Below are 11469 nucleotides of genomic sequence, written 5' to 3' on the forward strand. Positions count from 1 at the left end.
TGAAGTGTCTAAATACAGAAAGTGTCTAAATATTTTCATCTCATGAATGGAATGTCTTTATGATAATTGTCACTTTTTTTAATATTCTGTGTTTAATGAAATGATTTCATAGATTTCTAGTGTGACTATAGTGTCCAGATACATTTTGGGGTCACTTTATATTAACAAGATTGCTATGCATTAGATATAGTTTATGCAATGTGTCTTTATGCCACTACAATGTGTGTACACATTCAGCAAATATTGAAATAGGTGGATTATTTATTTATTTATTTATTTAGCTTAATTGCCGTACAATATCTAAACACTAGAGGACGCTATTCATCAATAAACTGAATGGTGCTGCTTCTGCCCTGGAAATGAAAATACCATCGATTCACTGGACATTTGTTAAGATAGAGAACCTCTTTTGTGTCAATTATTTCTCAGGTTGGGTGATTTTATCAGGTCAGCAGCGCTCTGATTGACAGCCATCAGTCACGATTGCACTTCAGCACCACGGACAGCGCTTCGCTTGCCTTAAATGACACACCAGAGCGAAACTGCATGCACGACCACCAAGGACTATGTGTTTAGACTGAAGTAAATACTCCTAGGTGTACATCTACTAAAAAGCACCTTGGGACCAGTTTGTTAAACGTTGCAAATTTGAAGTTAGCTCTGAGAAAATCTCTAAACTGCCGCTTGGTTTGACATTTTGTATCTAAAGCAATGACATTCAGACATTTAAAGCGTCACTTAAGTCTCCAAATATTTAATTTAATTTCATTTAGTGTTGCAATTATCATCACAAACTCTTTTATTGCATGTCTAAAGGAAAAGTATGCCTCTATTTGGTTCTATAACACCTTTTTAAAAAATGATCATATATAAGTAACTAATAGAAAGTGAAATAACATGCGGAGACAACATTTTAAAAATAAAATTTTTTAATAGTGGTAAAAATATTAAAACCACAAACCTTCTCAAATGCCATTGTTATTATGGGCTATATATATTTATAGCTCATATCACATGCATCTGCAACAACATTTTTATACTTTAATTGTTATGATTTTTAGTAGGCTTACTACTAAAATATTTTTATTTTTAGAATTGCTACAGATACATACATACATATATATATATATATATATATATATATATATATATATATATATATATATATATATATATATATATATATATATATATATATATATATATATTGAAACAATTTTATGTTGGTAGGCTACACACACACACACACACACACACACACACACACACACACACATATATATATATATATATATATATATATATATATATATATATATATATATATATATAGTTGTATAAGTTGTATAGCCTATATAGTTATCCACCCATTAGCGTTACTGAAGTAATCGAGTTTACAGCTGATTGGCCCGCGTTAGCAAACGTTTTAAGATGACGTGCAGCTTCGGTGTAGACAGCCTCAAGCCGTTGCTGCGCGACGTGTCGCGAGGCATCTGCCGCTTCCAGTGTAGACTCGGTGTCAGAATCGCACTGCTCTCCCTTAAGACGGACCCACCCTTGCTGTCACCGGAGGTTCCCATTATACTCCCCCTTCACCCCTCCCCCCAAAAACAAGAACGCACTAGACAAGACGGCTACGTGCTCCGCCGCGACCTCAACAATAGACTGAATGCGTACGTATATAGGCTGCCATTTATTCAGAAATGATGTTTTGATGAAGTGTCTTGGGTTGTTTTCGGCCTACGCGACCGGGATCGGATCAATGGAGACGGATACGTGTTTATTACTGTGTAATACACTTCGTTTTTCTTCGACAAATAATGGATTACCCAGCATCTGGTTTGAAGAATGAAGAACCGTACGACGCTGATATGATCTAAACGATGCGCGTGATGTCTTGGATCTCCAAAAGGCTCGAGTATTGTCATATAAAAGACTCAACTGATTGTTAACGGCTGATTTTGTACATCAAACTGAGGGACCAGGACTGCTTAATGTCGGATTACAAAGCCCAGCCTTGGTTGTGCTTGCACAGATGGCGAACACAAGTGATCCAGTGGGGAGCAACCCCTCGCTCCAGAATTATGCCATCACTGCGTCTGCGGTCAAACTGGCGTCTTTGGGTCTCATCACCTGCATCAGTCTGCTCGGGAATACCGTGCTCTCCGTGTTGGTGCTGAAAGACAGCTCGCTACACAAGGCTCCATATTACTTCCTCCTCGACCTGTGCGTGGCAGACATCATCCGCTCGGCCGTGTGCTTCCCGTTCGTGATGATCTCCATCAACAGCGGCTCCGTATGGAGCTACAGCATCATCAGCTGCAAGATCATCGCGTTCGTGGCCGTCTTGTTCTGCTTCCACATCGCATTTCTCCTGTTCTGCGTCAGCGTAACGCGCTACATGGCCATCGCGCACCACCGGTTCTACTCCAAACGCATGACGCTATGGACATGCGTCGCGGTGATTTGTATGGTGTGGACACTCTCAGTCGCCATGGCGTTTCCCCCAGTCTTCGACGTCGGAACCTACAAATTCATCCGCGAGGAAGAGCAGTGCATATTCGAGCACAGATACGTGAAAGCCAATGACACGCTGGGCTTCATGCTCATGCTGGCCGTTATTGTGGCCACGACGCACGTCGTGTATGTCAAAATGTTGTGTTTTGTTTACGACCACCGTAAAATGAAACCCGCGCAGCTGGTTCCGGCTATCAGCCAGAACTGGACCTTCCACGGACCGGGCGCGACGGGCCAGGCCGCTGCTAACTGGATCGCGGGGTTTGGACGCGGCCCGACGCCGCCGACGTTAGTGGGCATCAGACAGGCGTCACACAACGCCAACCGGAGGCTGCTCGTGCTGGACGAGTTCAAGATGGAGAAACGGATAGGAAAGATGTACTACATGATCACGCTGGCATTTCTGCTGTTCTGGGCGCCCTACATTGTCTCGTGCTACATCCGGGTGTTTGTGAAGGGAAACGCGCTTCCTCAGGTGTACCAGACCGCGGCCGTGTGGTTGACGTTCGCCCAGGCGGGGGCGAATCCCATCATATGTTTCATATTCAATAAGGAGCTGAGAATGAGGTTCAAAGCCTGTTTGCCGTGTTGCCTGACTACTGAAACACCCATGGAGCCCTACTGTGTGATTTGAAGTGTTTTTCTCACTTGTTTTCACTGGCTCTGCCTGCCTGTCAAACATACAGTGGCCCCAAAATGTACAGAAGAGACCTAGGAGTGTTCAAATCTGTCTCCTGTGTTTAATAATCCTATATTTTTCTTCTCCAAAATTAAAGCCGTTTATGATTCTAATACTTCTTCTTCACAAAAAGTGCTGCTTTAACAAGCCACCCTATATTGGGAATGTAACATTAATTGAAAAAAATAACTCACTCACTTACACACACACATACATAAAACATAGACAACTGTTCTGTCAAAATTATTTTGCCTTATAAATCTTTTATATTTTAAAAGGTTTATAAGGCAAAGACATTTTTTAATTAATGCCATTAATATTTTGCTATCTAATGCAATGGTGTTCATTCATCTAACGTGTCCTGATACTTTTTGGAGCCACTGTAGCATGTGACATTTTCCTTCATTCAGAGGTGAAATCTCAGATCTGTTCCAGTGTTGCATATCAGAAGATCCACATCCACATTTATGCAATCCACATATCGATGTAAATAATGTAAAACTATGATTTATTTATATTCTGGAGCTCTTTATAACTGATATGTAATATATTTGCTATGACTTTTTGTGTGAACAGAATGGCCAGTGGCTTTTTACTATAACATGGAGTAAATGTGAATAAACCAAGTCCCTCTCACAGTCCCTTTAAATTGTTATTGGAAATTCATTTTCAATGGACACAAACAAATTTGATGGGTCAGTGTTGAGGAGACTGATTTGTATTTTAATTAAAATAAATGATTATAAATGCACTGTGTTGGTGAGCTAAAGCAGTACACGAATCAAATGCAAAAACAAATGCAAGTAAAAAAAGGCCAACAGGCATTAAAAGAAGGGGATTTTGTTGTCGTGTCAGACTAAACTGATGTAAAACATCTGGCTTTTGTACATATTTCACTAAACCTCCATCTCATTACTTGCTCTTAGATGTTGGGGGGGGGGACAGTCATTCAGTGAGAAATTTTTGGCTGTGTTTCCATCCCCCCACCCTTCCTACAGACAGTTATATAATACAGAGCCCTTTTTTCCTGAACCTAACCTCAGCACAACTCCAGCTCTACATTAATGTGATCTGGTGTATTGCACTGACAGAATGAATGCAGGCCACTAGAGATGTGAAATAAGATTATTTATCTTCAGTAAATGTAAACAGGGCATCCTGGGTAGCTGCTTTCTATGTAAAAGTGGGGAAAACCTGAAGAGGGAAATATTTCTGGTTAAAACAGACAAGAGACAAGACCATAGCCACCATAGATATTGAAGGTAACATGGTTTCCATAATTTTTAGGCTAGCAGTCTACCAAAACTTTTCTTTCTACAGTTTATTCTGAAAATTTTACACTAGATCCCCCAATCCTGGGTATGTGGTTACTTAAAGAATTTTAAGACATAAAAAAATAAATAAATAAAAGAAGCGTTCACCCAAAAAATAAATAAATAATAATAATAAAAATTGCTAAAAAATTTACTCACTCTCAGGCCATACAAAATGTAGATTAATTTGTTTCTTCATCGAAACAGATTTGGAGAAATTAAGCATTACATCACTTGCTCACCAATGGATGTGGTGAATGGGGGCTGTCAAAATGAGCAATTAAACAGCTGATAAAAGCATCACAATAATCAATATCTTGTGAAGTGGAAAGCTGCATGTTTGTAATAAACAAATCTATCATTAAGTTGTTTTAACTTTAAACTGTTGCTTTAAGCCAGAATCAAGTCCATAATCCATCCCCTGATGTCTTCTCACATCAAAATCCACCGACATATCTGTTTAGAACTGTTTTGGACAGTTTTCGCTTGTAAACAGTGCTTGATCTGTGCATATTTTTCTCCTAATTCAGAGATTACTTTTTCACTCCACAAAGCAATTTTATGGATAGATGACGTAGTTTAGCTGGAAACAGCAGTTTGAAGTTAAAAATGTCTTGATAAATTTCTTTATTACAGACATGCAGGTTTTCACTTTACAAGATGTTAATTGATGGATTGGAGTCATGTGGATTACTTGTGGATTATTGTGATGTTTTTATCAGCTGTTTGGGCTTCATTCTGATGGCACCCATTCACTGTGATGTAATGCTAAATTTCTCCAAATCTGTTCTGATGAAGAAACAAACTAATCTACATCTTGGATTGCCTGAGGGAGATTCAATTTTCAGCAAATATTCATTTTTGGGTTAACTATGCCTTTAACAGGAGAATGTTGTCACCAAAAAATTTAAATCTGTCTTCATTTAAAAAATCATACAGGATTGGGATGACATGAGGGTGTGTATATCTTTTTGAGAACTATCCCTTTAAACTTTCCCTCACAAAGCCTTTCTGATCATCCTTACATGAAATTCTAATTTAGAAACGTAAACTTCTAATTTCACAGAAAGAAACTGCATTATTGACCCCTGTTGTGATCATTCTGCATCTGTTGCAATATAATGAAAAGCTCCATCAGCTAATTGGATTGTTTTATTTGAATGGCCTTTGCCATCCATGTGAGGCCCATAGGAGAGACAGAAATAGGCCACAATCTGCTGAGCTGTTAACACTACCATATTATATATGAACAAACTGTTTTTAGAACAGATTCAGCCTTGCTTTATTTGCTGTCATACTGATCAGAATGGTAGCTGCAGTGCCCAAGGGAAAACATATAGACTAAAGCACTTGCTTTATTAAAAAAACATTTCTATTCGCCCTGCATTCCCGCCTTGTGTAAAGATGCACCACACATAATGCCTTCTTTCTGGCCTCCTTCCAGCTAGTGCATTAAAACAGCAGTTATAGTCTGATGGAAAGACATACTTATTTGAAAAGCAGGCCATGAATATTTTATCATGCAGCGCAGTGTAAACTGCTCTCCAACTTATGGATGCAATATACAGTTTGCTTTGTTCAAGCAATTATGCTTTTACAGACTCAAATGTTTTTTTTTTTTTTTTTTAAAGAAAAAGCCTATTTAAACCTTAGAGAAGAGTTCGTATAATTGCTCTAGAAGCATGCCTGTTATTTAACAATCACACAAGCTCTACACAGTGTTCCAGCTCCAGCACTCTCAATGTTCTTCAGTGCAACAACAGAGGGTGGGCCTTTTCCCAGGACAGTTTCTTCACTGTGACACACTATATAAAAATACTTTAGTAAGCATTTTTAAGAATAGTTCTGTAGAGTAGTTGGACATGTTCTCTATAGGCCCACACAGTAATCTACACAATATGCCAGAGACTATTTGGATATTGGACCAGTTGAATACACATTTATATAAAACAGAGCCTTTTATATCTTGTTATTTGCAGTAATTAAATCATAGGTATTAATTGAATTCAATACATTTGAGTGCACCAACAAAATAAATTACCATGGTAGAACCACAAATGATTTTGAACATGTCAATTTTTGTATTATGCGCCATACGAATACCATGCTATTATTTTAAAGTACCTTAAAATACCACGTTAAGAATATGATAAATAAATATAGTAATCATTACAGCTTTTTTTCCACACTTGAAATAGTTGTGGGTCATTCTAAACTCCGGGTAAATCAAATCCAAAGTTACCTTATTTCAAACTGCTCATAATTTACCCTGGGTTAAAAATGAATCCTGGTTATTCATAAGACGACACTTCACATCCCTAAACCCCGGGTTAACGTTCTTATTTGCATATTTGCATTGTCAGCATCATTGTTTACATGAAGGTTCTAGTTTTTCCTGAATGGCCTTTTCAGACTATAAAGGTAAGGATAAGAATAGAACAATACAAGAATGCAATAAGTCTCTTTTTCACTCCAACTTCTCCAACACTTTGTTTGTACAACGAGCTGTGTTTCCGTGAGTGTCCACAGCATTTCAATATGAGGCACGCGACTGGCTGTCAGTTGCTAAGCCTCTAGTAACATTCCGACACCACATCCTTCTACACTACAATGTGGGGTTAACACCGCAAAAGTGCTGCTAACCTTGCCCCAGAGCAGGCTTTCAAAAACCCGCTTCTAAATTGCAAGTGTGAAATGTTCCTCTACAAAGCTACCAAGGCTCTTGAAAGCATATGATTGAGTGAAATTAAATGGCATGTCTTGGCATGATATCATAATTCGTAATACTAACTGAAATGAAATTACAGTGTGCATGACCTGATAATAATAGATCTGATTTAGACATTGGAACCTTTAAGTGTTGCTAAAACATTATCAAAAATATGAAACTGGTTCAAGTAAGAAACTGAATGATTGTGACTAATGAACTGTCAAAGATCTGTCACACACCACTCTGAAAACAACCACAACACATTGACCATACCTGTATGCTATACGTGAAGTAGCGTTTATCTTGGTGTCAGGTTCAAATAGCTATTATGACCTGTAACCAAAGTTTCAGTAGCCCCCATCTTATTGTAAAAATGGCTAATATACTTACATTAGTCTACCTTAGTGTATAATATTTTAAACAACCATAAGAATAATTTTAATATTTATATATTTTGCTATATTCTGACATTTTGGCAATAGCGCTTGTATTTTATGACCTCATTGCCATAATTTACTTGTTTACTATAATTTATTTTCTATTTTCCATAAAGATTAAATAAATTCAATAAAATTAATCTAAAATCAATCAAGAAAACACTTTTACAACTATACACTTTATACAAACATCTGCATGGTATACAGGTAAACATCTTCATCACAGGTACTGATCCTGGAATGGAAATGAAGGGAGACATTTGGACTTGCCATCAGCTATGGTGATGCAGGCTAAGTTGGGCAGACAAGGGCATGTATGATGGAGTCTCTTGCCAAAGAACGGCACCTAAACAGAAATTTAAGATTAAAAAACAGGAAGACAGGAAAAAATCATAATGAAAGTGAGGAGGAAAGTGAGGAAATGAACCTTGTGGCTCATTGGATGACAGTCTTCTCCCTCCTGACCCATTGGGATGCACATTCGCAGGCTCCGGATCCACAGGCTGACTGCACAACACATGCCACCTCCACACTGAGAGTCCTTCTCACATGCCTGCACACACACAGGTCTTAGAGCCCTTTCTCATTATAAATACATCAACATGTCCACTTTCGACTCAAAAACATATCAGTGTTGAAATATTCAGTGTGTCCACCTCATGCAGTAAAATAGTACCATATGACCAATCTGAAGTATTTTTAAAGCTATGTAGTGAGTAGGAGACCAAAAGTGGCATAGGAGTTTCTCTTGTGGATCCAGACAACTGATTTGCCCTGACAGACCGTGTAGGATGATGGTCTCAATGTGTTTGAAAATGCCATGCCTCCATCTCCATTAGGCCTGGGGTGTTCTGACAGCACTCTCAAATATTTTGGGAGTGCTGTACGCTTTAATTTACTGACAGGTGTGGAGGAAATGCATTTCAGCATCCCAACATATTCATGTCAAACAGCACGGCATCTCTGCTGACCCTAAGAAATGCTCTGAGAGTTTCAAACTTTAGTATTGAAAAACCATTTTATGCATGCATGAATCTGTGCATATGTGCATTGGAATATTACATTTATTGTTTTACAGTTTTTTCTAAATCAATTTAACACATTTCTCCAAACTCAGGTCACCATTCTCAAAACAGTTAACGAAGTGATCGGAACACTTTATAATTGTCCTAAACAGTTTGTACGTTTACATTAATTTCATACAAATTACAAATCATGCAAATCATTTTCTCAAAACAATGTGCACTAAACTCTCAAATGTTTTCATAATAGTTAATACAACCAACCAAGACTTTAAAATATCTGAAAAAAGGTTTTACACAAATCACAAGTATTTATGTACCATTTGTCCAAACAAAACTCTAAATAATTTGTCATTCTATCAACTGAACATGGTATATTTTCGATTGGCCCTAAACTGATAACTATTTATATTATAATAAAATAATTATACACACAACACAGGAAATGCAGTTTTCCTAATTGTTTACACATTCATCACAATTGCTTTACAGTAATAATATAACGCAAAGTATACAAAGAGCAAGAACAAATATGCAAAAAAAATAATAATGATAATAGTAATAATAATAAATATAAATATAAACAAATAAAAAAGGGGGATAAAGAAAGTGTAAGTCTATAATTAGGGGGAGTGGGTAGAGAAAGGGGTGTAATGAGAAGAAGATGAAGAGTGGAACAGGTAGAAAAAGATGAGCAGAGAGGAAGATCAGTGAGAAAAGAGGAGAGGAGAAGGAAATGGTGAAGAGGTGATTAGAGAAGAGTGCACTGGTGTAGTGGAAAAAGCATGAGGAGACACTGTAAGAAGACATGGACTTAGAGGAAGTGGGTGGAAGGAGAGGAAGAAGGTGTAGATGAATTTCAAATGAAATCAGATTTGACCTAATTGACCATGTAAAAAATCATGGCCTCTCATTTTTTTTTGGGGGGGGGGGGGGGGGGGATGGGGGGTTCTCCTTTAGTCCTCCTTGGACAACTTCTGTTATTTACCGTAAATGTCCAAACATTTTTTCAGAATTTAAGTTTGAGATAATTCAGGTGGACAATAAAAATAATTTTGAATGGAACAGAAGGATTGACATGGTGCTCCAAAACAACATCACCAGCCACAAAGGAAGAAGCCTCTGGTGATGTTGAGACAAGAGCTTGTCAAGCATGGATTCAACCTTCTTACATTTTTCTTCTATGCTGCAAGCGCAGCAAATATTTTCTGTAGATAAAATGCAATGGAATTCACTTCCAGATGCAAATGAAAGGCAAGCTCAATACAGTAATTCAGTACAATTCATGTATACAGCAAACACACATGTATATACAGTGGTGGCCAAAATTAATAGAACACTAGTATTTTCACCAGCTAAAAAAGTCAGATAAATATATATTTATCCACCACTGTGCTGTAAAGACTGATCTGTAGTCATCAGAAAAGTTTATTTGCAGTTCTTTCTGCTAAATGTGGCACAAACAGATTTTAAGTTTAAAGGTGCAGTTAGTTATTTCTCATTGGATAACAATTTTTATTTCATTTAGATATACACAATATATATAAAACAAAACTCCCTGTTGAAGAATTGCAATAAACATGTATCTTCATTAGCATATTTGTGCATCTAAAGGTGAATGTGTTTTATAATCAATAGAGAACACTCCTATAGATTTGATGTTAACATTTACTTTTAATAAATAGTTTACCAGTAAAAAATTGCAGTGCTTCATTTTGAAGTAAAGTTGGATGGTTTGGTTAAGATCATTTTGTGTTTGGATGGCTGTGTTAATTGTTTTAAAAACAAGTACATTGCATTGGAGAAAAGTGTCAAATCGATTGTGAAAAACTGTATTATTACATCCCTTTAATTAATTGTGTGATTGTACTAAAATCTGGAAATAATTCAGAATTAGCATATTCTAATATATTGGCTACACCCTTAATGGCAGTGTATGAGTTAAAGACACGGCATTTACAGAAGTACAAATAAAGTATAGATGCAGTAAATAATTAAATACCTTAAAATGAAATGTATAATAGAATCATTTAATCAAATATGGCAGATTATCAGTGATTTACAAAATTCATTACTACTAGAAAAGAATAGATGAAAACAATAATTTAGAGTAATAGTTCTAAAGTTTTCAATCCATTTAACCAGACTGGCTCTTCAAGTTGTAAGGGTCACTCACCCCGGTGATGACTGCAGTCGAACCACAAGACACCAGCAACAGGCAGAGAAAGATCGAAATGTTGGATGTCATGGTCTTCAAACGCAGGTGTCACAGGTTTCTCTCCCCTGAAGTGGGGGGTCCAAGCACTACAAACTGGCTTCTGCTCAAACACACCGAAAAAAAGACTTTAAAGTATAATTTTTCTTCAAGTGGCAATATCCCACAGGTACTAATGGTTGTCACATAATATGTGAGTATTTGTATGTACTGTATACTCCAAAATGGGAAGAGAGGCAGCTTCTCAGTTGTTCTGATGAGGGACGGATGGTTTATAAGCACTGTCCTTCATTCAGAGTTATCAGTGAGTCACGTCTTCATACGTGAAAGAGATGGAGTACGAAAGAGAGGAACAAAGAAATCCAAGGTTGTACTCCCATCTGCCTGACACACATTACACCCCTCACATCCCAATTATAACATTCCCGTATACCTAATAATATATTTTCCATTGTCCCAACTTGGTCTGTTGCCATTTAAAACAATAATAAACAATTTGAGAATTAAAAAGTCCTTGTGCATGTTGTGCATTTTTTGTGAATTTCTGTTACATTAAAACAGAATAATTTGACCTGT

The 11469-nt window shown here is 37.2% G+C and overlaps 2 protein-coding genes across 2 annotated transcripts; one reads left to right on the forward strand and one right to left on the reverse strand.

The window, feature by feature from the left end:
* The first annotated feature begins 1351 nt into the window (after positions 1-1351).
* Positions 1352-3945, forward strand: LOC109074327 (probable G-protein coupled receptor 173). Its single transcript, XM_019090378.2, has one exon. It carries the CDS (start codon positions 2036-2038, stop codon positions 3149-3151), a length of 1116 nt encoding a protein of 371 aa, XP_018945923.1. The 5' UTR covers positions 1352-2035; the 3' UTR covers positions 3152-3945.
* Positions 3946-7708: 3763 nt separating this feature from the next.
* Positions 7709-11211, reverse strand: LOC109074333 (toxin MIT1-like). Its single transcript, XM_019090385.2, has 4 exons — positions 11105-11211; positions 10855-10996; positions 8084-8209; positions 7709-8002 (listed from the first exon to the last, which is right to left on the reverse strand). Exons 2-4 carry the CDS (start codon positions 10924-10926, stop codon positions 7877-7879), a joined length of 324 nt encoding a protein of 107 aa, XP_018945930.1. The 5' UTR covers positions 10927-10996; positions 11105-11211; the 3' UTR covers positions 7709-7876.
* Between the last annotated feature and the right edge of the window lie 258 nt (positions 11212-11469).

This window comes from Cyprinus carpio, chromosome A6, assembly GCF_018340385.1.
Source record: "Cyprinus carpio isolate SPL01 chromosome A6, ASM1834038v1, whole genome shotgun sequence".
Taxonomy (NCBI): domain Eukaryota; kingdom Metazoa; phylum Chordata; class Actinopteri; order Cypriniformes; family Cyprinidae; genus Cyprinus; species Cyprinus carpio.